This window comes from Leptodactylus fuscus, chromosome 4, assembly GCF_031893055.1.
Source record: "Leptodactylus fuscus isolate aLepFus1 chromosome 4, aLepFus1.hap2, whole genome shotgun sequence".
NCBI classification, from domain to species: domain Eukaryota; kingdom Metazoa; phylum Chordata; class Amphibia; order Anura; family Leptodactylidae; genus Leptodactylus; species Leptodactylus fuscus.
Genome location: NC_134268.1, coordinates 92,640,616 through 92,666,559, shown reverse-complemented (window position 1 = coordinate 92,666,559; position 25,944 = coordinate 92,640,616). Strand labels below are relative to the sequence as shown.

The 25,944-nt window shown below is 42.4% G+C and overlaps 1 protein-coding gene across 1 annotated transcript; it reads right to left on the bottom strand.

Annotated features, from left to right (window-relative positions):
• Positions 1-9,821: 9,821 nt before the first annotated feature.
• On the bottom strand, positions 9,822-25,691 carry PAK1IP1 (PAK1 interacting protein 1). Its single transcript, XM_075270848.1, has 10 exons — positions 25,557-25,691; positions 24,882-25,044; positions 19,130-19,250; positions 17,496-17,570; positions 15,576-15,628; positions 13,323-13,468; positions 11,547-11,644; positions 11,210-11,309; positions 10,749-10,872; positions 9,822-10,054 (listed from the first exon to the last, which is right to left on the bottom strand). Exons 1-10 carry the CDS (start codon positions 25,635-25,637, stop codon positions 9,903-9,905), a joined length of 1,113 nt encoding a protein of 370 aa, XP_075126949.1. The 5' UTR covers positions 25,638-25,691; the 3' UTR covers positions 9,822-9,902.
• Positions 25,692-25,944: the final 253 nt, after the last annotated feature.

Here is a 25,944-nt window from a genome sequence, read left to right as displayed (position 1 = left end):
AAGGGGGGGATACAGGAAGTGAGAAGAAGAGACAACAGGCAAACTGCTGAAACAGTGAGATGGGAAAACCCCTTTAATTAAGGTACTCAAACAGAGTGTATTTATAACTGCGAGGTGTACAGTGTGTGTCACCATTCTTACATAGGGCTATTACCGGCAATAAACATTCCTAGGCCAATAGTAGTCCTGAATATCAGCCTGTCTAATAGGCTGAGGCCACATGTTGCAGAAACGCAGCAGTTTTTGTTGCAGTTTTTGCTGCGGTCTTTTAAGCCAAAGCAAAGAATGGCTACAAAAGGAATTGGAAATATATAGGAAGTACTTATACCTACTGCTCAATTGACTCCTGACTTTGGCTCAAAAAAATATAGCAAAACGTGCAACAAAAAAAGGCCTCATTTTGCGAAAAAGCAGCTTTTTTGTTGCATATTTTGCAGCTTGTTTTGGAGCCAAACCCAGGAGTGACTATCAAAAGAATTGGAAATATAAAGGAAGAATGTATACTTCCTTCTGCTTAATCCACTCTTGGCTTTGGCTCAAAGAAATGCTGAAAATTGTTGCAAAATCTGCAACAAAAAATAGCTATGTTTCCGCAATGTGTGGCCCAGGCATAAAGGGTTTTCTGGGCAAAAAAATCAATTTTCAAAAAAGGTTTGTTAGTGCTATTAATGGGTTAATAAGTGCACTCAAATACCTTTAGCAGTGTTTTGAGTGATTTCTGAGTTTTCCAGAAGCTCCTGGCATCCACTGTATTTGTGGACCTCTACATCTTCTTGTTCTGTGCCTTATCTACATCTCCAGTGATTCATTGGGCTGCACTCATGAACTCACTGCTGATTCACTCTTCCTCTCTTTCTTACTCATTCCCTCTCTCTGTTTCCCTAGCTAGCCTGTCTACTACACACCCAGCAGTCATCTTTAGACTCCTAGTTCTCACTCACTGAATAACCTTCTCCTTTGCTGTAGTATTGTAGTCACTTCCATGTATCATTATTACAGAGCTTCCAGCAGGAATTTTGAGCTCCCCTTCTCACAGTATAATGCTCCACATGGTATATAATGATCCACAGTCCCCCCCCTTCAATATAATGCTCCACGGTGGCCCCCACACAGTATAACATGCTTCACAGTGGCCCCCACACAATATAATGCTCCACAGTTGCTCCTACACATTATAATATGCTCCACAGTGGCCCCCGCAGAGTATAATATGCTCCACAGTGGCCCCAGCACAGTATAGTACGGCCCATAGTGGCTCATGCACAATATAATGCTTTACAGTGGCCCATGCACAGTATAATATGCTCTACAGTGCCCCCCCCCAAAAAAATATAATGCTCCACAGTGGCCCATGCACAGTATAATGCTCCACAGTGGCCCCCACACAGTATAATATGCTCCACAGTGGCCCATGCACAGTGTAATACAGTCCATAGTGGCTCACGCACAATATAATGCTTTACAGTGGCCCATGCACAGTATAATATGCTCCACAGTGACCCCTGCACAGTATATTATGCTCCTCAGTGGACTTTGACCAGCACAATACTCCACAATGGCCCCTGCACAGTTATGTGCGCCAGCTGGCTGCAGCCTCCTCTTTGTGACGTGCGCTGGCCATCCACGCATGCGCAACACATTGGGCGGCTGGCACACGTCACAAAGAGGAGGAGCATGGGGGCCTTATGATTAGATATCCATTTATCCTGGACAGCCCCTTTAGGATAAATGGCTGAATGCTGACTGTGATTACTTTGGCCAACCAGGACTCTAGCTGGCCATACACAACGCTATTGTGCTCAGTATTTTGCAGATCTTTCCATTATACTCTCTGTGGGATCCCTTCCTGGCTTTATGGACATACCCTAAAGCTGGTCATACACATCAGATTAAAGTCAAGTGTGATGCTTTGAGTTATATGAGCATATGAGCTCATTTCATATGGACGTGAAAAGATACTTTTTTTTTTTTTTTTTTTTTTTTTTTTTTACACAGCCAAGTGTACTCCCGAGGGATCCATGAAAATAACTCGACAATTGACGTTTTACTCATTTTCAGATCATTCAAATGGACAGTTAAAACAATGGTAGTATGAATAGATCCATAAAAGTCTATGGCGTCATGTGCTGGGCGATAATACCGCTAGCATACGCCCATGGAATCTTGTCATGTTCTTTGGCATGACAGGCCATATTTGCTTGATAGACACACAGCAGACTCCATTATAGGCTATCAGGTTTCCGCCATTTTTATATTGAAACTGGCAGCGAGAAAAGTCCTCTGAGCAGACTGTGAAGCTAGCCTAAGATATACCAGTGTCTATTTATAACCTTCCTCACTCGGTCACTCTCGGGGGACTAAGTAATGGCACAAACACATCAGTCTGCGTCTTTCTTGGCAGCTTGCGTGAAAGCAGATTTTAGCAGAGACTGTCTGTCTACACAAGGCCAGAGTGATGGTTGTTAAGAGAATTGTCTCTGAGGAACAGATCTCATCCATGCGCATGACTGAAATCATTAATAAATACCATCAGAGGGGTTACCCAGAGACTTTTCTCCCCAGAGAATTTTAAACTATTAGTACTCATTGTAGCAGTACCCTAGAGCTCATTTTTGGATTTCTCTACTGACATCAGCAAGTGAAGTCTTGGAAAGCTTCATGGGGTAGGAGGAGCAGGGAATGGTGGCTGTTGGATCAATATGCTATACATGGAGTTGTACCTATAGCACAATTAACAGTCTCCTTCCCTTTGTGTGCATTTGTCCTGCAGTAATGCAGGAGATCCTGTGTTTTATTTGTTTTAAATGCCCCATTGTGATGTCATGAACCCATATTGTGAGGTCACCGTGATCCATCTGTGATGTCCTAAAGCCCCATTATTATATCACTATGCCCTATTTTGAAGTCCTAAAGAAGTACCGTGTTGTCACAATGGTCCATTGTAAGGTCTTAAAACTCCAATGTAATGTTACAATAACACTTTTTGATGTCAGAATGCTCCATTGTGATTCCACAATGACCTGGTATGATGTCACAAAATCACATTGTGATATCACTACGCCCTATTATTATGTCATAAAGCCACATTGAGATGTCATAATAACTAGAGATGAGCGAACACTAAAATGTCCGCGGTTCGAAATCTGATTCGAACAGCTGCACACTGTTCGAATGGATTTCGAACCCCATTATAGTCTATGGGGGGAAATGCTCGTTTCAGGGGTACGCAAAATTCGATAAAATTCTACTTACCAAGTCCACGAGTGATGGTCGGGCTGGATTCTCCTTGAAGTCTTCTCCCGGCGCAGCGCCCCCGCGGCACCTTCCGGCTGGAATTCACTCTGCCTAGGCATCGGGGCCTAGGCAGAGCCGACTGCACATGTGCGATCAGCTTTGCCCGGCCCGACGCCTGAGCAGAGCCGACTGCGCATGCGAGGGCATGCCCGCGCATGCGCAGTCGGCTCTGCCTAGGCCGGATGACTAGGCAGAGTGAATTCCAGCCGGAAGACGCCGCGGGGAGGCTGCACGGAGAAGACTTCTAAAGGTAAGAGAAGAACCAGCGTTGATTGGCAGAATGTATAGCATAATAATAGTATAATATGTAGTTATGGTTCTGCATCGAACCTTAAACTTCGAACAGCTAGTAGTGTTCGATCGAGTACGAGTATTTCGAATACCGTATTATTCAATCGTACACCTACTTGATCGAACACTACTCGCTCATCTCTAATAATCACCCATTGAGATGTCATCAAATTAAACCCGATTGTCATGCTGCAATAACCCAATGAGTATTGAGATGTCACAAGGCCCCATTGTGATTTCAAAAAGACCCATTGTGATGTCATAAAGTGTCATTGTGTACTGTAAAGAACAAAAGTGTAGAAAAGCATTCTCTTAAAGGGGTTGTCCCATCACAAGGATCCTATCTACACTCACCGGCCACTTTATTAGGTACACCTGTCCAACTGCTCGTTAACACTTAATTTCTAATCAGCCAATCACATGGCGGCAACTCAGTGCATTTAGGCATGTAGACATGGTCAAGACAATCTCCTGCAGTTCAAACCGAGCATCAGTATGGGGAAGAAAGGTGATTTGAGTGCCTTTGAACGTGGCATGGTTGTTGGTGCCAGAAGGGCTGGTCTGAGTATTTCAGAAACTGCTGATCTACTGGGATTTTCACGCACTACCATATCTAGGGTTTACAGAGAATCTGTGTCGGCATCTGTGCCGGCGTCTACACTCCTCAGCATCCGCCTCTCTATTACAGCGGATGCCGGGTCTGTATTCGCATATGCAAAGCCAAGCGGCGAGATGCCGTTGGCCCTGCGTGCACGCTCATAGACCAGTCTAGCCTTCACAATGCGAATACAGACCCGGCATCCGCTGTAACAGAGATAGGTGGATGCCGGGTCTGTATTCGCATTGTGAAGGCTAGACTGGTCTCACCATCTATGAGCGTGCCCGCAGGGCCAGCGGCATCTCGCCGCTGGCTTTGCATATGTAACCCCGCCCACCAATGACGCAACAAAGCCGGAAGAAAGAAGAATTTACAGCAACGAAGACTGGTGAGTATGCCACGTGGGAATACCGCTTTAACACACCATCAACAGGATAAGGCAGTCCAGTCAAAGACACATTTGGGGAAGTTAGCTCGGTAGAAACAGTGGTGCGGACCCAAACAGTCAAGACACAAAATATGCAGCAAACTGGTTTATTTAGAAAAAAAAAAAAGGAAAATAAACCTTGACTTCAGGCACCAAATAAACAAAACAAAATACAGCCTTAACTTCAGGCAAAAACAAAATAAAAACCTGCTCGTTTGAGCGAATAGCTAGAAAGTAGGATAACCTAATTATACGTGTGGCTTACTTCCAGCCACATGAACAAAAGAGGAGCAATATAGTCTCACCGGACTCAGGGTTACAGGACAGAGCCACACACCTCCTTTCACCTCATGGAACTGCATTGCAATGCAGGGTCTGCAGCCTTTTCTGGCCCAGTATTGAGCCCAGGATCCACACCTGGGCTGAGGCCTACTCCAGATCCGCCCTGGGCCACACATGTCAGAAACCTGGGGCTGATATATCTGGACTCCAGCACTCTGCCTGTCACCTTCTCACACACACTAAAATGATCATCATAATGAGTCCAGTTACTGCATGAAGGAAAGCACATGCATCCCAATGTCCTGCAGCTCCAATAAGGTAGAACATTAGCCATGTACAATATGTGTAGATATACAGCAGCCAGCCATCAATCACCGCTAAGAGGGGCAGGAAAGGAGAGACGGGAGTGTTCTCATGTATACATCAGACTCATAAACTAGTAATATTCTTTTATCCCTTTTATCAGTTAAATGTGAATGGTGCAGGAAATGGCTCCAGTATTTTAATCAACCCTAGGGAGGGATGACTAGTAGCAATTCCCAAGTTCAGATTGGACTCTGTGCGTAACAGTTTAGGGTCTCTGCTGTACATTACAGTGGAGACCCGGTGGCTATTGGGGCCACTCTGCAGCAGAGCAGCTGCCATGATTGAAGACCCTCCATCCACTGTAATAGTATAGTGGATGTCTGGAAGGGGTTAAAGGAAAGATGTCATATGCATTTGGGACACTAAACCACCAGCAGGTCCTTATGGAGTGGTACTATAGTGCCTCAACTATCCTTATACAGTGCCTATCTGTGCCAGAAGTGCTACAAAAAAAACCTATACTTACTAGACAATATGTGCTCCTGGCGCATGTGCAGTGCACCTCGGGTGAGATGAGCATGTGTCAAATGTCAGGTGCACGTGCAGTGAAGCTGAGGTGTACTGCTCTAGGTTCACTGAAGAAATGTGCATGTGCCTGGTGCACTAGAGATGACTGCCATGAGAATATCCACAATTTGCTTACAAATCTAGGCCTGCTTTTCTAGAGTAAAGACTCTGCAAGTGAAGTCCACAAATTTCAGTCCATATGCGTTATCCTATGAACTTTACCCTGGAGAATGAGTAAAAACCATATATTAATCTATTGGTACATACTTATACTGATCACACACTACTTTCCACTTATAAACATAATGACCACTAGGTGGCAGTATATATCACTATATTTAGGACTGTCTACTTGCTCTACTGGTTTTTAGTTGAGTAAAATTGTATTTCAGATGGCCAGTCTATAACACCTTTGAGGACAGAGGAGTTATTTTCAACAGTATAAATTTGAAGTTATTGTTGTATTCCAGGTGAAATAAGTGCTCTGCCTTTGAGACTAAATGGACTATACACATTACATTTTGGATTGCTGATGCTTGGTTCACACATCAGTATGCCATCCGTCCGTTTGAATTCAGTTTGAGATTAAAAACGGACTGATGCACATACTGATTGCATAGGGGGCGTTCACAGTACCGTCTGTGTCCGACAGGTAGTGTCCGTTCATAATCTCGCACGGTCATTAGGAGCGGACACTAGCTGTGTCCGTGACACTTGTCATTCATTTAAATGGCGATCGGGTGTGTTCTTTTGCACTCCGTGCCCTTCCTTCACTGTCTGCTTGTAAAGATGTCCGACTTTTCAAGCGAACAGTAAAAACCTACGTTGGCACCCGATCGCCATTTAAATGAATGACAAGTGTCACGGACACAGCTAGTGTCCGCTCCTAATGTCCATGCGAGATTTTGAACGGACACTAGGAGCGGACACTACCTGTCGGACACTGACGTTAGTGTGAACGCCCCCATACTGACACCTTTTTATGCTGATGGAAAACGCTGTCTGTCCCCTAGTGGACAAATAAGGGGATTAAAAGTAGAAAATTGTAAACAGAGTAGAGATAAGGAGGACACAGGGACATTTATCATATGTCCTTATCTCTACTCTATTTGCTATCAGCATAAAAAGGTGTCAGTATACAATCAGTATGTGTATCAGTCCGTTTTTAGTCTCAAACTGAATTCAAACGGACGGATGGCATACTGATGTGTGAACCAAGCAACACAAAAAATTCCACCATCATCTAAACTTCCCAATCAGGGGAACAGTTTAGTAGTTGGTGAAAAGAAAATTGCAATTTTCAAAATGCAAAAATGTCCTGCTTTTCAGACAGACACTGCCCAAATACATTAATAACTATTATCTCCCATATCTCTGCTTTATATTGGCCATGACTACTTACAGCTGTGACTGTCTCTATAGAGTGTCCTCACCTACATAAAGCCCCCATCCTGCTGCTACCCCAATTATAAAATATATAATGTAACCCCCCCCATGAATAATTCTCTGAAGTGTATCTTTATTATAATGATGTCCATGTGTACCCCCTGTATAAATACTGCCCCTTATAGTGACGCATAGGTTTCCTAATTAAAAGGTTTTGCAGGTCATTAATAAAATAATCAGTGGGGCTCAAAAACCCAAGACCCCCACTGATGAGCTGTTTGAATGGACTATGGTACCTGTGTAAGTGCTGTGGCTGCTTCTCTGTTTATATAGTGTCAATTCATCTCATAGCGGCCATGTCATGACACTACAGCCTCATCCTACACACGTCTATGTGACAAGGCTGGAATTACATCACATAGTCACTATAAACAGACAGTGTGAGATATAGACAAGCACCAGGCCCCTTCAAACTGCTGACCGGGGGGGGGGGGATGGGTCTACTCTCTTAGTTCACACTACCGTCGGTGTCCTACATGCAGGATTTTTCTGTCCGCTTGAGAAGTCGGACATCTTCACTTGCGGACAGGGAAGGCCGGGCACGGAGTGCAAAAGAACGCACCCGATGCCCATTGAAATGAATAACAGGTGTCACGGACACAACTAGTGTCCGCTCCTAATGTCCGTGACAGATTTTGAGCGGACACTACCTGTCGGACACCGACGGTAGTGTGAACGCTCCCTTACTGATAATCTGTCCTAAGGATGAGCTGAAAATCCCTTTATTAAAGCCTAATTTCTACCTCAAAGCGGTTGTCCACGATAACCAGTGTCTTCCAGCACGTTCCAATCCTGCTGCTCCGGTGTTTTCTTCTCCACAGCATTGTGACATCCCATGTCAGCAACCTCAGCCATCATGTACTGCAAGTGGAGGTGGTGAATTCTGGGGCAAATGAGTACCCTAATGTAGATGATCCTTTCTCCAGGGAACTGGGCATGGAGGGGGGACTGAAAGCGAAAGGAGCCAGGAAAACCACACCATCTGGGGGTAATACCAATAAGTATGACAGCAGCCTTGGCCTTGCATGCTAGTGCGACCACATCACCATACTGGGTGAAAAAAACCTGTTGCTCGTGCTCAACTACAGGGTGAAGGGGAAAGGCACTGCACGGGATACACAGCATGACTATTGGAAAAGTACTGAGAGATCCGATGTTCTGGACCTCAACGTTCAGAGACATATTCCCTATCCACAGGACAGGGAATTGGGGTCCATAATGGCACAACCACTTTAGGCTAAGGCCCCACGAGACATCCCACAGCAATAAAGCCCTGGGTAAAAAACCGCGGCGGTAACGCATCGCTTTAGACAGAATGTTTGGATTTTTCCTCTGTGGACTTTGTTTCCATTATACCTATGGTGAAACAGCCAGCATTTCCGTAGGTATAATTGACATGCTGCGATTTCCAAAACTGCGCCAGTTTTAGTTGCGGCACATCTGCACCGCAATTTTTACTGCAAAGTGGGCATGCGATTTGGCAGAATCCCATCCACTTTGCCATTACTGTAAAACACTGTGATTTTTCCCGCGGTCAAATCACAGTGTTTCCGTCCCGTGGGGACATTTCCATCCCGTGGGGATATTTCCGTGTACGGTGATGCATAAGGAGTCTTTCCTTGCAGGGCCAGATGTTCTTTTTGAGTTATAACATTTTGGGGAATGTCTATTGCTTTGATTATAAACCAGGCATTTTCTGACACAGGGATACCTAATGTGCATGAGTTTCAAATTATTTGTTAAGTGAAAGGGGGGTCCATTTGATTTTTTTTTTTACTGCATTTATTAGACCCGCTAGGTGTCTTTAACCCCAGGGGAACTGAAGCTAATGGATTGGAAATTAACAATATTTGTATTGCAGACTGCAGAGAGCACCCTGTAATACAATTCAATGCCAGACAAGCCTGGGAGCCTTCAATAGGCCTTCATGGCAACAGATTGCTGACCCAAAAATTATTTATATTATATATATATATATATATATATATATATATATATATATATAGTGTAAAAGTTTTAGCCAGGTGTTCTATTTGGAGTGGTTTATTGATGTAGATTCCACCTTAAGGCTAAAGCCCCACGTTGTGAAAACGCTGTTTTTGTTGTTGGTGCAGATTTTGTTGTGGTTTTCTGAGCCAAAGCCAGGAGTGGATTGAGCAGAAGGTAGAAGCAAAAGTATTTCCCAGATATTTCCCATTCCTTTTGTAGCCATTCTTGCCTTTGGCTCAAAAAACCGCAACAAAATTTGCAACAAAAAAAGCTTAATTTCTGCAACTTGGGGCTTTAGCCTTAATCAAACTTAATCAAAGCAGATATAAAATAAATAAAATAAGCATCATGCTCGATCATTGGGCAGATTCCATCTGAGAAATTCCCACTGAAAGGAATGGGAAGTATAAAAGTACTACCTGCTCGCTGCAGAATTTGCAGCTAGCTGTGTATACACACGTACGTATGTAGCAGTCATTACAAGAAAAGCTGCAGCCTGCTATGGCATTACAACAGCTCACCAGCAATTCATTTGTATTGGAGTGACTGTAGAACACAAATGGCATATAAATAATCTCCAAGAAAGTAAACCATTGTCATTTAATCACAAAATATGTTTACTTCTGTATTTGTTTTACTAGTGTATCACCACTATTTCATTAGGACAGGGGATAAAACCAATTCTTATTTATAGATTAGTCCTCATTTTGTTTTATTCTTCAGTTTTTTTGGTTTATCTTTAAGTTTCCTCTTCTTGTGCACCACCTGGACCTCGCTTTGTTGCTCTGTGATTGTTTCCTCAGTTTGCTCCTTATGGACCTTTCTCTTCTTATCGGTACATTTTGATTTTTTTTCTGGAAATCAAACAAGATGTAAACCAAATAATCAGGGTGTATAAAAACTCTCAGGTATGAAAGAGATTAACCAGAATGACTGCCCACTGTCTGCGGCTGCCTTTTCATAGTGCAAATGATGCTCAGCAGAAGGAAGTGGTCTTGACCACTAGAGGTCCTTTATGATACAAGAGTTATTGGGAAACACTGTGAACATATAACTATGCTGGAAAGGGCATTAAGTGCTTAAAAGGTTTCAGTGAAGAGATAATATTCAACAAAAGGTCTAATCAACAGAATAACATTTTCCAGATATAAAAAGGACACATCCACATCACTAAGGGTTTAGGGTATGTAGAGAGAGGAATACTGTGCAGATTTTGAGGCAGATTCCACTTTAAAATCAGCACCATATTCCACCCTGAACATGCAGTGATCATAGGAGGACCCTGAAAAAAAAAAAAAAGTGTCCTGGTTGATCGTGTCACTGGTTCCATGGTTGATCAGGTGCGGAACCTGCAAAGTGAGACACCCGGCTGATAAGACACATTCATCTTCAATCAGAGAGTGAAGACTGTGGGCCAAAAACTGGAGAGGAATCCCCCTCAAAATCTTTCAAACCTCTTCATTTCTGCTGAGTGAAGGCTTCCTAACATTACAACAACAACAAAAAAAACCCCACCACCACACACACACCGAAAACATTTCAGCTTACCAGATAAGGCTTCAGGGGCAGACATTTCAGTTTTGTTGTCTTTGACTTCAGGAAGCCACACTGAAAGGCATGTAAGTCTAGCTGATGTGCTAACTTCAGAAAGTAATGTAGGCGCAGTATTTACCTATTAAAAAAAAGGTAGATGAAATACATTATAAAACATATGCACACAGTAAACACACAACTATCTATCATATAAAATGATAAGAGCAATGACAATCGCCCATTAGAGGAAGAGGAGAAGAAAGAAGAAGAAGAAGAAAGACTCTTAGGTGTTTAAACAAATATCAAGTGTTGTATTGTACGAGCTAAAGAGAAGCTTAAATGTAGACCAGCTCCTAGCTAGCACAGATTTCAGATTGTGCCACATGGAAGGCAAAAGTCAAATTTATTAAAAGGCACTGTACAAACCTATCATATGTTACTGGGTCCTAAGATGTAAGCTTTTACGGCTTTCTCACCTTATTCAAATTTAATCTCCATATCTTGGCATAACCATCACTGGATGAAGACACAATAATATGAGATCCTTTGTACTCAAAGGAGTGGAGACTTTTAACTCTGTTAAAAAAAAAGGGGGAAAAAATGATTTATTAATAAAGGGCAACACGGTGGCTCAGTAGTTAGTCAAGGACAATATCTGCAAGGAGTCTGTAAATTCTCCCCGTGATTGTGTGGGTTTCCACTGGGTACTCCAGTTTCCTCCCACACTCCAAAGACATACATATAAAATACAGTGGTACATACATAATGTTTATAGGCACAGGCAGCCATGCCATGGGTAAAAATACAGCTTACCTGGTTTCATGAGCTTTAAACTCACAGAGGCATTTTTGGGATTCAGAGTCATATACCCTGATAAGATCATCATCTCCTGCCACAACAAGGATAGTGTCCTGTTGATAAAAATTAGGAACACATTACATTGTCTTCTTTTTATCCGTTTTGAAGCCAAACGTTTTAATAGCATCAGAGTAAATCAATGAAAAACAACAAAATCTGCTACAATATTAATGCAGAATATTAAAGTACTTCAATTAAAACCCACAAGTATAAAAAGTGTGAAGGCCCCATTCAACTGGCTGCTTTAGTTTGCAATGTCCTGTGTTTTCTCATTGGTTGGCACTTGACATCTGATGATAATACAGCCTTTAGTGATGGAGTAAATTATGATGGATATTAAGATGACTTCCAGCAGCCTAACAGTCTATGAACATCCAACAGTCCACAAAATAATGAAACATAATTACAAGTAATAAATAATATAGCTAATCATATATTTATGCAGTAACACTATGTTTTATGAATTATAAAACAAAGCAAGACATATGCCAGACCTACATTCATCCCAAGAGACCCACACATAAAACAATCTCTTAGCATCAACTACCCAACTATCTAATTGATAATGGGCAGATGGAAAACAAAAGTTCTTGCTATCCGTTGCTATGAGATTATCTAAAGCCATACAGGGACAGAATTAGGATCATCGCCTCCTCTTCTTGCAAGCTGCCAGCATGGTCCTTGCTGTCTCCTATCACAGCAGTCACAATCCTGCCCAGCTCAATCCACTATCATGCAATTTCCAGCACTGACATGGGAGTTAGGGGAGGTAATCTACAGCTACCGGTCTGGGGTATCAGTCCGTTTCCACAATTGTTTCTATTCAGCTTTCACATGAATTTGTCCTGTGTGCTAACCACACACACACACACACACACACACACATATACGGTATATAGGAAACCCAGCTACTTACTAAACTATAGGGTTCACGTAATGTGTCACATGACAGATGCCACGTTTACACCTATTTTGTTGGCCCACTGATGCATTATACCGGACTGCTTCATGGCCTATACCATTGTATTGGACAGAGGAGAGTTTGCACTAATGTAACAAATGCATGCAAGCAGAATTTTAAATGCACATATTACAAAATGGTACGATTTCCTATTATATATACAAACTAACAAACAAACCAGAATACTGCTTTCATGGTTTGGGCACAGGCAGTTCTATATACTGCTGGAAAGCAGACAGTGCGCTGAGTTCACTGTATTCACCGTACCGTAGCTCTTCACAGTCTGTCAGGAACGTCCTTCTGCACAGCAACACCTATAGCGCTGTACAGTGAGACCGGGGAGGAACTCCCCCTCCCCTCCTGATAATACTAGTCTATAGACGAGTACTGTGAGCAGAGGGAGGGGGCGTTCCTCCCCGCTCACAGTGTACAGCGCTATTGGCACAGAAGGACGTTCCTGACAGAGTGTCAGAAACACCCTTCTGACTGTAAAGAGCTACGGTACCGGGACCGCTAGCTCTTCACCCGGGGCACACTTTGGGAAAGCCGACAGTGCGCTGAATTCAGCAGTCTTTAGAACTTCCTGTGCCCCAAACCATGAAAGGTCCTTTTTAATAAGGTGAAAATGTTATCAGGTGAGGTTATGTCCATCTGTGGCGAAATATATGTACACAATACAAGCATATAGAAGTGAAAAGAGATAAAATGTCAGGAAAAGTAATAGAAAACATAGCTTTGGTCATATCCCATTTTTAAGCCAGGGTACTTACAGTAATGAACCGTACTGAAGATATTCTCTTTGGATTCTTGATTGTGCCAATAACTGAGGCAGTTTCCAGTTTGTACACATCCATCTTGTCATGTATTACTACAATGTATTTCTCTCCGCTAGGAGACCATTGAACTATATGTGCATCTGCAAGAAGGAAAGAAAATAATGTTACAGTTAATATTCTAGGGTTGACAAAACTTTAATACAAATTAAATTTTTAACAAAAAAACAAAACTTCTAGGGTTAAGGAAATAATGGATCCATACTAAGATTTCAGCAGCTTTCCAATAAATGAGCCTTTATAGCACATTTTCAATGTCTACGCCCAGCTACAAAGTTTCCCTAAATATTTAAAATTATGCAATATATTTTTATTAAATGGCTGAAACTTCATGCATTTATACAGTTGTAGTAGCCCACTCCACTTAAAGAGTTTATGTCCTCAGACACATGCGGTTTTATATACCACTAGAAAGTCGACAGTGCACTGAATTCAGCGCACTGTTGGCTTTCCCATTTGGAGATGAGCAAGTAGTATTCGATCCCCTGCTGTCCCAGTTGCATTCCAGAGGTGTTGTCATCATTTCCTGAGGTGTCATTGTGGATTTGGTGACTCCAATTGGTCGAATTTTGGTTGCCCTGAAACGAGCAGGGTTTTTCCCATAGACTATAATGGGATTCGATATTTGAACGAATAGTCGAATATTGAGGTCTACTAAAATTGAATATTTCACTACTCGCTCATCTCTATTCCCATTATGTGCCCTGGGGTAAGAGCTATCGGTGCAGTTGCTGATAGCTCTTCAGTTAGACTGTCAGGAACCCCCTTCTGACAGTCTAACTGAATTTAGCGCACTGTCGGCTTTCTAGCGGAATGTAAAACTGCATGTACCTGAGGACATGAAGTCCTCTTTAAAACAGAAGCAACAATTTCAGAAGACTACCAGTTGCAGTCTATCACCAGGAAAATCATTAAAGTGGTTCTAGCATTTGGAAAAGTCATTTTTTAACTAAGCACATCCTTGCATAGCCTTTAGAAAGGCTATTCCACACATACATCTTGTATATTAATTGCCTCAGTAGTTTTTTTTAAGTAGAGAAGAACAGTGGTACTGCACACTCGTAATAGTACTGTGGTGCTAGCAGTAATAGGGTCCTCCAACCCAAATAACCAATGAGGATAAATGCTGCTACACACACTAAATGTTCAATGATTTATTTGAAAGGCAAAAAAATAACAGTGATTATGCCATGGACATAATGCAAAATGGTATGTATGAACAAGGTGAGGTCTAGATCAGGAAATATTGATGTTTCGGTCAAGCAACCTTCATCAGAAATGATCTAGTTTGAAATGGGCTGGGAGATGAGTGTCATGGCGTCAAGGTACCACGATGGATTCTGATTTCCCAAATGACATACTCCCTAAAGTATTATTTCAGTCTCAGCAAATCTCTGCCAAGATGGGATTAACTGCTCCCATGTTTCCTCACTAACCCAGATAGAAAATATGACGCTAGGTTCACACCTGCGTTCAGGGTCTCAGTTCTGTGGTTTCCGTCTTCTGCATGCCAGAAGCCGGAAACCACAGACCGGGTCCGGCCGTGAGCGACGGTGAGCGTTTTATGCTCTCTGCCGCGAAACCGTTTTTTTAAAATCCGGACACAGAGTACTGCATGTCCGACTCTGTGTCCGGATTATAAAACCCGGTTTCGCAGCGGAGAGCATAAAACGCTCACCGCCACTCACGGCCGGACATCTTTCTCACCCATTCAAATGAATGGGTGAGAAAGACTCCTGCAGGTTTCAGTCTCCTGCTCTGTTTTATGCAGGAAACGGAAACCTGCAGAACGGAGACCGGGCACAGATGTGAACGAGCCCTAAGAGGTATGAAAACCCCTCACTCTGTGCTATATATTACCTCCCTGTCCAGCCTCTCCCTGGGGGAAAGCTGTCAATCAAAGTATGGTGAGTTGAACTGGGAAACAGCGGAGGTGAGCTACAGCCTTGGGAGGATAGGAAACACCCTTAAGCGCTTTACTCTAAATTGCATATGAATAAAACCACAACGTTCTGGATAATGGAGCTGCAATGCTGACACATTTGAAATATACGCAATGAGCACTACAATCTCCTAGGATTACTTTCATTACACTCTTTCTGCTGACAGACTCCCATTAATAAAATATTATGAAAATAAAAAATTATTTAATAAATAATCACAAGAGTATGCAATAGATTATAGACTTACTTTGTTTTATGTTTTTAATAAACGCAGAGCGACCTTCAACAAGGTTCCAGGTTCTACATGGAAGAAAATAAAGTATGGGTCAGCTGTATAACTTGGGCTTCATATTTAACCCTTTCCCATATTTTCACTTACAAATTGCAATGTGAGTAATTAGCACCCCCCACCTCAATGTACGTGATGGTGAGGACAAGAACCAATTACCAAAGGAGCCCGGCTGTAACTGACTTATTCTTTGCAGGACAAGGTGTAGTGTTTAACCCTTTCACTGCCAAGGACGTAGCGCTACGTCCTCCCAGGGTGTCACTTGCCTAGCCGAGGACGTAGCTGCTACGTCCTTACTTCTAATGCCCATATCTCTGGTCTCCTTTGGGCTATGAAGATAATTTTAGATTCATTTTAAAGATGAGAATCTCATCTTAATTTAACTTTTATTAAGACTTTATGGGAAGTAATAGAAAAAAATAGCAACGTTGACATTCATCAGAAGGCTCAAATAACCTGAAATTTATTCACTGGGTCATTAAATTGATATCAAATTTGTATATTTATTTTCTTCAAATTTTACTACTTTTGCAAAGTAAAAAAACTTTTTGTAATAATTTTGTTTTTTCCACATTACCACTTTCTAAGACCCACAACTTAATTATTTTTTTTGGTTAATGGAATTGTGCAAGGGCTTATTATTTACAGGGAGACCAAATATTTCAGTTGATGCTATTTGGAACGTTATGCTTTTTGATAGTTTTTTACTGTTTTTATTCTTTTTCTGGTGACTGACAGACAAAAAAGAAAAAAGCAATTCTAGCATATTTTTTATTATTTTTTCTTATGGGGGGAGGGGGGGCACAGCCTAATAAGATTATACATAGGCAGCATTAGGGGCCTTCATTAGGCCTTGGATGCCATGTAAAGGCATCACAACCCCGCAATATTGTTTGCAGGGGTCCTGATGGCTCAAGGAAAGCCCCCTCCCTCCAAAATCCCTTAGAAAGGTTAAATACCCAGGATCAGCGATTTCCGCTGCAACTAAAGTAGAGAGTCAATTGGGACAGAATAAGGCACATTAAGTATAATGTGTACACACTATGTACAAAGTCTATACATCAGTCATGAGACTCCTTGCCGGTTTAGCACACCATCCCCACCACTGTAAGTCTCCTTGGATAGTGGCATCCAAGCCACCACAAGAACAGGGAACTGCAGCATAGCCCCATATTCATGCAAGTGGAGAGTCTGTATCCCTACACAGATTAGGTGGTCAAAAGAACTACTGTAGGAGTGGGTGCAGTCCTCAACCATCACTACATATCATTTAGTCTCAGGATCGCCGAGAAATCCATATAAGGGTGCATTCACACTGAGTAAACGCTAGCTTATTCTGAACGTAAAACACGTTCAGAATAAGCGGCGTCTAAAGCAGCTCCATTCATTTCTATGGGAGCGGGGATACGAGCGCTCCCCATAGAAATGAATGGGCTGCTTCTTTCACTCCGTGCAGTCCCATTGAAGTGAATGGGGAGTGCCGGCGTATACGGCAAGCTCTGCTCATGCCGGAGCGTACACGCCGGCACTCCCCATTCACTTCAATGGGACTGCACGGAGTGAAAGAAGCAGCCCATTCATTTCTATGGGGAGCGCTCGTATGCCGGCTCCCATAGAAATGAATGGAGCTGCTTTAGACGCCGCTTATTCTGAACGTGTTTTACGTTCAGAATAAGCTAGCGTTTACTCAGTGTGAATGCACCCTAACTTTGCTTTATAAGACAGTCTTCTCTTTGCTTCTAATGCAGTTATCTTACATTTATTTCTAACTCTGCAGAGGTTAATTATAGAAAACATAGTTGTGTTAAATCCCCAATGGATAAAATTTATCATTTTTGGATTTCCTTCATATAAATTCTCTGTATAGCACATACATACCTTAAGGTTTTATCTGTGCCGACAGATAATGCTAGTTTTCCAGATGGATGGATTGAAATAGATAAAACATGACCTCTGCCAAGAAATAAAAGTATCTTTCATTCAACTGATCAAACATCTTCAGGTTAAAAAGCTAATACAGATATTACATTCTAGGACACAATACACAGTAGACTAGTTACATCAGATGTAAGGCTACATTTGCACTACTATTATTAATGTCAGTTGATGTCAACAGTCATAGGATGACAGCAACAGACATTAACTGTAGTTGAGTAAGGGGCAGAGATGGAACCCCCCTATGTAATGGAAGAAAAGTCCTGCATGCACAACTTTTCTTCCATCAGAATAGGGAAAAAAAAAAACATGAGAAAAGTAAGAGTATGTCATGTTTTTATTTACATTTGGATAAATGCAGACGGACACCCAACAGAGAGGGCTCCGTGTGCATTAGTCATTTAAAATTCATTGCATTCATCCTGCGACGGATGAGAGTGTGAAAGAAAGGTCACTTATACTCGATGGTTGGTATGAACTTCTAGACTGGACATATCCAACTACAGCCAAGTACCTTTCCAAACATTACATTTTCTTCTAGTTATGACAAAGGACAGGGCATAAACTGTACCCTATCCATAGAGGTACCGTATTTTTCGCACTATAAGACGCACCGGACCATAAGACGCATTATGGTTTTAGAGGAGGAAAATAGGAAAAAAACTTTTTCATTTGATTGCAAGTCCCATAGACTATAATACAACTGTATTGCAGTCTATGGGAGATGCTCTATATTACTATTGGGGCTGGTCATAGACCAGCCTCAATACTAATATTCCTATGACAAGCCAAGGCTCCCGCGTGGTACAGGAACAGGTCGGCCCCCGAAAGCTTGCCCTGCGGGAGCTGGCCTGCTGCAGTACAGGTACCAGGGGCGGCTTCTTAACTTCCTGGGGAAGGGAGCGGGTTAACAAAGGTAGTAATGAGTGATGGCGGGCATTAGCTGTTAAGGCTTGTGGCCGCTCTTGCAGAGCGATTGCGATAGCTATCGTGTCTCCTGTACAGTGGAGACACGATAGCTATGGCAACCGCTCTGCAGGAGCGGCCGCCATCTTTAAGACCCGGCATCTACCGTATTGAAACGGCAGATGTCAGGAAGGGTCTGGAGTGTAGGGACATGATAATTAAGTACAGGCGCCGCAGGCTTTCTTCTAACTTGCCTGCCCCGCCTATACCACTCCATCTCACTGTCTCTCCTTTGTCTGCTATTACCGTACCTCCTTTACTTCGCACCAACGAGACAAACTAGGAAGCAGACTGGTACAGGCGCTGCAGGCTTATGCGCTTGCCCCGCCTATACCCTACTTCCTACACTACATTTAGACTATAAGACACCCCCCCATTTTCCTCCCATATTTGGGAGAAAAAAAGTGCGCCTTATAGTCCGAAAAATATGGTAAATACTGCACTTGTTTTTAGACACTAATAGTAAGTGACACACCACCACCTAGTACCCTGATCCATGCACATAGTTCAGATTGTTATTGAGGGCGTGCAATTCCTTTCTTGGAGTTTTTGATGAATGACATGCATATCACTACTGGAAAGAAGAGAAAAACAGAAATCACACAACTTACTTGTGAGCTTTGAATGTCTGCTGGCACTCCCACTTTTTGGTGTTCCACACACACATCAATCCATCCTCAGCCCCACTTAATAGGTGTGTATTGCCAAAGAACTCCAAGCAGGTGATGCTACCTAAATATATGAATACAGTGGCAGATTTACAGCAAAGGTGTCAAAATAATGTGAATCACATAAAAATCAGATCTGGAAAATATCTGGTCAGATTGTTATTAATAAGTTATGCACTAGATCATATTGCAAAGTCATTCTTTATTATGGGCCTAGTTTTCATGGAACTTAAATGGTCTAAGTTATTAATCACTCAACAGAACAAGGAACAGAAACTCTGTTGTGTGAATAAAGCATAAAGGAGTTGTCCAGGATAATTAGTTATTAGGTTGAGGGAGGTGAAAAAAAAAACCTAAACAAAAAACATACCCGACTGTCCCTGGTTCTCCAGAACCTTCAATTCTGTTTTCTTCGGGCAGATGTCCCCGCTGCATGTGACTGCTGAGACCAATCAGTGGCCTCAAGAGAGGGAACCAGATGGTCACAGCCAGCGAGGACTTCAGGCAAAAGAAGACAGAGCAGCAGGATCGGACAGTGTTGGCAGGCATCGAAGAACCAAGGACAAGAGAGTAGGTTTTTATGTATTTAATTCACCTCCTCCGGCCTAATTTGAGAGAAAAAAAAAAAAGAAAAAAGATCCTTGGACATTTTTGGTCTGTGTGCTGTCCAAGTATACAGTTGTATGGTAGTGTGCGATGCAATTTAGACAACCATTCCCCCACACACACATTTGTTGTGGAACAAAATTACAGAACAGCCATCTTCAGCCTGTATTGTGGAGGACACATATTCTGTGAGGACCTCCTTGGACATATGGACTGAACACACAAAATAGATTGCAAGCCCTTGCAAGCAGGGCCCTCTATGCCAGTTGGTCACCGTTAGTATTATATTTGTTTGTATGTTTAGTGTACCGTGTATAAACCTTCAAATGTACAGCATCATGGAATTAATATAATGTACAGCATCATGGAATTAATATAATGTACAGCATCATGGAATTAATATAATGTACAGCATCATGGAATTCATGGTGCTATATAAATAAACAATAATAATAGTTTGTTGTGATGCAGCTAGGAAGAATTTGCTTACAGCTGGAAAGTGAAAAAAAAATGGTACCAAGAAAATCATGTCATTTTTTTTGCAGACTTTGTAACAAATAGCAGCTTTTAAGCATGCAAGGTGAAATCTGTAATAAAAAAAAAAGTAAAAAAAACCTGCAGCATGCAACTACATTTATTTTTATGCTTACTTGTATAGCGCCGTCATATTCCACAGCGCTTTACAGACATTGACAGTCACTGTCCCATATAGGGCTCACAATCTACAGTCCCTATCAGTATGTCTTTGACGTGTGGGAGGAAACCGGAGTACCCGGAGGAAACCCACGCAAACACAGGGAGAACATACAAACTCCTTGCAGATGTTGTCCTTGCAGCAGTCATTTTCTTGCCTACTGGAAAAAAAGTGAGTATGTGGGGTCAGAAAAGATAACTCTTGGCCAAGTATTCAGTGGAGAGCCATGTAATATAAATGGCCAGCTGTTAGATATTAATGGGGTTGTCCTATCAGAAGTTTTCCATATAGGCTGTCTGGTTGCTGGCCTGAATTCCGTTCCCGATCTTTTTATAGGCGGGATCGGAACCCGATCGCAAAATTTACTTGATCACCGATCGGGATCCGATCACTCAACCCTAATGACTGATTATATTGCAACATACAGCACATAAAACAGTTAAATCAGACACATTGTTTACTCTCAGTAGCAGCTACTTTACAGTCTTTTATTAACCACATCCGAACACTCAGAAGTAGTATGGACTTTCACAATGGACAATTTACTGACCACCAAAAAAACACTAATACAGAACAGTGATGAGTGTTACGGTTATCCATAAGTAGCAGGAACATTAAAAATTCAGCAGTCAGGATAGAAGAGCAAAAAAATTAATTCTAATGGTAGCAGAAAAATAGCTGCAAGTTTGAAGAGTAAAAGAAAAAGACTACTGGAAATGTACTTAAATTGTAGGACTGAGCAACTATTGGCAAAATAATCAATACGGATAGCAGGCCCAACTAATCAATATAAACTTGCTCTTATTGAATATTTCAATTACCGTATATACTTGAGTATAAGCCGACCCGAATATAAGCCGAGACCCCTAATTTTACCACAAAAAACTGGGAAAACTTATTGACTCGAGTATAAGCCGAGGGGGGAAATCCACCATTGCAGATTAAAAGTCTGGTCATGTGCATTGCAGCTTAGTAACTCCATGTGTCTCATAGTAATAGCAGTTAACCCCATCATGTCCCTCACATTAACCCCCTGTGTGCCTCACATAAGAGTTACTGATATGTGGGACATATGGAGATAATAATTAGGTATCTTCATAATTAAGGTCCTTCATTAGTACCCTCATGTGTCTCACATATTAGTAACCCTTATATGGGGCACACAGGGGTTAATATGAGGGACATGATGGGGTTAACGGTTATTAATGTGAGGCACATGAAGTTACTAAAACTAAATTAATAACCCCAAATGCCTGACATTACTAGGCAGAGTAACTAAAGGACGGTACCTGTGTGTTTCACTTTACTGTAGCTTCCTCTCCTCCATACAACAGACATCTTCCATAAGACACAATGAATCCTGGCCACTCATCTGCAGGGTAGATGCTAAATCCTAGTGTGCTAAAGGACCTCTGATGACGTCATGACCATGTGATCGGACTCTGGTGTGGGCAGAGCTACTAGGATTTAGACTCAACCTTATCTGCAGATGTTACATACCAGTGGCTATAGGACCTTTGATGACATCACAGTCACATGACCTCATGACAAGCCAATCACAGAGCAGTAGCACTAAAGGACCTCCCCCTTCCAGTTTTCTGTGCTCCGTGGACCCTGACTCATGTATAAGCCGAGGAGAGCTTTTTCAGCATGAAAAATGTGCTGAAAAAGTCGGCTTATACGGTATACATCTATGCCATCCTGTCTCACACTGCCATTGCCATGTCACTACTGTACACCATGCAATCAGGTCTGTCAATGTGAGTAGCCAAATTCAGTGACATATAAATTGGCCATGTCCTAAAATAATTCTAACCACAATCAATTGTAATTGAAGTAAAATGTTCAAGGAATCCTGCTTTGATCATATTGCATAGCCCTAGTCTCATGGAAGATGCAGTTTCTTGTTTTTTTTAAGATTTTCATTTCTGGTGAATGGGTCCTGCCATGGTATGCCAGAATTATTAAATGGCCCTAATATCAACTGAATAAACCCCAAGCTAATACAAAACAACACTGAAAGCATCAGTAATGTAGCATTCTGCAAATAGGTGTTGGAAAACATCTATTAAAGTATAAGCCCAATTATGTGCAAGAAGCTGCCGCATCCGCTTGCCACTTTATTTTAGACAGTGGGCATAGTGAGGCAGAGATGCCCCGGTTTGCCTGACTTAGAAAACTCACGAAAGAAAACTAGCAGGATTCCAGTTGGCACCTGGCTTTCCTGAACAACATCAGTGACGTATACTAGGCATCTCTACTACATAAAGCCTCAGTTCCTGGACCATAGAGGCAACTACAGTCCTGAACTTTATCATCACCATGACAAGAGAATTCAGTACCTTGTACAGAGGCTTCTATACTTCCCCTAGTTGCCTTTATTATTCTGTGTTGCAGCTCAGTTTTCAAGAAAATCTATTTTTACATTCTTAGGGCTAGTTCACATGGGGCCAAAGGGGCGGATTTTGACAGTGGAATACACGTCATAATCCGCCTCTTTACAATGGTGGTCTATGGAGAACACTAGCGTTCTTTTTTTCCGCTATGAGCAACTGCCGATAGCGGAAAAAAAAGAAGCAAGCCGCCCTTTCTTCAGGCGGATTCTGCAGCTCGCAACCTCCGACGTTGGCCCATTCATTTGAGCTGACTCCGGGATGGGGAAGACGCGACCGCGACATCGTGGCAGGCGGGTTTTGACCATATTTTGACTTGGCTCCCCGAGTCAAAATATGGTCAAAATCTGCCCCATGTGTGAACGAGCCCTTATGCAAATTAGAGCAGCACTTATAGTGGTTACTTTGAATGGAGAGAAGCCCCAGAAGGAGAAGAAACACTCTTAAAACCCTTCCAGCTAAAATGCATGAGAATAAAATTCTGATTTTCATGAAAATGGAGCTACAGTTAAGTTTTTAAATGTGGCAGAGGCAGACTAGCAACATGACAAGATTTTTTAAGTCCTGACTACGACTACAATATCAGCAGATGATGGTGGAACTTTCTAGAGCAGGGGTAGGCAACCTTTGGCACCCCAGCTTTTGTAAAATTACAACTCCCAGCATGAATACGTGTTCTGCTGTCCTTGGAACTCCCATGGAAGTAAGTGGAGCATGTTGGGAGTTGTTTCACAGCAGCTGGAGAGCCGAAGGTTGCTGACCCCTGTTCTAGAGTTTGTGTAGGCTCAGTCGGTCAGTGTCTCAAAAAAAAAACCCATCCGGAACAGTAATAAGCAAGACCCCAAACACCGCTGTGGCCCTGAAAAACACGACGCCATAATACAAATGTACATGAAGCCAAGATTAGATTCCCTGACCTTATCATCCGTTAGTGCTTACACCCATTCATGCAAGTAGAATACGGATGACAACAAATAGGTGGCACAGGAAAATAAGAGAACGTCAAAACCACTATTAGGGTGCATTCACACTACGGATACGCTAACTGATTCTGAACGTTAAAACACGTTCAGAATCAGCGTGTATAAAGCAGATCCCATTTATGTCAATGGGAGCTGGCATATGAGCGCACCCCATTGAAATGAATGGGCTGCTTTTTTCTCTACAAACGCTCCCATTGAAGTGAATGGGAAGTGCTCGCGTGTACGGCTTGTGTATGGGTCCCTTCACACGGCGTAAGCACTCGGCTCATTCCAAGCCGTACACGCGAGCGTTTCCCATTCACTTCAATGGGAGCGCTCGTATGCCGGCTCCATTGAAATGAATGGGATCTGCTTTATACGCGCTGCTTCTGAACGTGTTTTATCGTTCAGAATCAGTCAGCGTATCCGTAGTGTGAATGCACCCTTATATGTGGAAATCTGTGGACCCCATAGACTATAACATGGAGACTATAAAACCTGCGGGGAGAAAAATCATCCTTAAAGGACCTCTCTGGGAGCCTTCACACGGAGTATACGCTCCGCTCATTCTGAACTTAAAACTCGTTCAGAATGAGCGCGTAAAAACCAGATCCCATTGATTTCTACGGGTGCCGGCATAGGTGCGCTCCCCATTGAAATCAATGGGAGGCTTTTTTCCCCTATTGCTTTCAATGTGATATGCGCGTATGCCAGCACCCATAGAAATCAATGGGATGCGGTTTTTATGCGCTCATTCTGAACAAGCTTTACGTTCAGAATGAGAGGAGCGTATACTCCGGGTGAAGGCTCCCTCTCTCTGCCAATTTTAAGCAGATTCTGCGGCTATGTCTCTTATGGAGACACAGTTGTGAATCCAGCCTTACCAAAAAAAAAATAAAATAAAAAATCACAGCAAGGACATTAGCTCTATAACCAATGATCCTAATATATGTAAGCCAGTGGCTAGCAAACTACATGTATGTTAAAGAGCATCATTTTTCCAGTTAAGCCTTCAAATACCCCAGTAATAAAATACATACCATTGTGATGTAGTAAGGCACCATGTTCAACTTTCTTCTTCATGTCATAGATCTGAATGGTTTCATCTTTGCTTCCAGTGGCCACAAATCTGTTATTAACGGCTACAGCACATAGAGAGGCTGTGTGTGAATGATTGGTAAAATCCGCTGTCGCTGTCCATTTCTACAGGCAAAGGGAAGAAGAAAAAGCTTTATATAACGCAGATCCTCCAAGTATATTTCACAACAGGGGCAAAGTTGTCCTTTATTTCCAAAACCACCAGGAATTAAATGTATTACAAACTACTTTATTTTACTAATAAATAAAATCCTAATAATATAGCTTCCTAGAAACGCCTGGCAAGTAATCGTCTTATAACGCAGTTACCTGCAGACCCCATAGACTATAATGGTGTCTACTGAGCTTCCACCCCGATTTGGTGACAGAAACCCCAAACGTAGATGAGGCGCAGATGAGAACCTCTTATGGGAAGGGCATTAGGGCTGTACAGGAGACAGGGTTGTGGAGATTGTACCCTAGGGGGGGTGTTGTCACTGCTATTGCCGCTTATACTACACAAACCTAGGGAGCTATGCTGAGGGTTACATTAGACGTGTGAGGTAACCAATGATAGCCCGGACACTACACTATAGAGACTGAGGACACGTTCTAGTATAAGCAATACATTTACAAACCTCACCGTCCGGGATCACTCGGTAGCCAAACAAGATCTGCTCGTAGCAGCCACACACAAGCTCGATGTGCTCATCCATCATGCGGCCACACACAGCCACATGTGCATCCAAAACACAGCGGCACTTCCTTCCCGAGGTCCTCGCAGCTGAGATCTAGGTGTCTATGTAAAATCCTGTCAGTGCAAGTAAAGAACCTAAATACTGTATACGGCAGTTTACGGCTCGCACTATACGTACATACAGTAGGATAAAAATTCGCTGTGTCTGCTGCTCGTATATCGGATAACTTTTTGGCAAGTAATTTTATTGCCTTAGCAGGCGCGGTATAGACACCTATCTGCGGGGATTGTGGGCCTGAGAGTGCGCACATGGGTAGTAGGCGGTGCAG

What these genes read in the sequence shown, in the direction of transcription:
- PAK1IP1 (XM_075270848.1), bottom strand. Translation starts at nt 25,637, where the DNA reads ATGATGGATGAGCACATCGAGCTTGTGTGTGGCTGCTACGAGCAGATC. An exon ending in GAGTGATCCCGGACGGTGAG is followed by an intron (nt 25,045 to 25,556) that starts GTTTGTAAATGT and finishes CTTTGCCTGTAG; the next exon opens with AAATGGACAGCGACAGCGGA. An exon ending in TTTAAAGCTCATGAAACCAG is followed by an intron (nt 11,310 to 11,546) that starts GTAAGCTGTATT and finishes TTTTTTTAACAG; the next exon opens with AGTTAAAAGTCTCCACTCCT.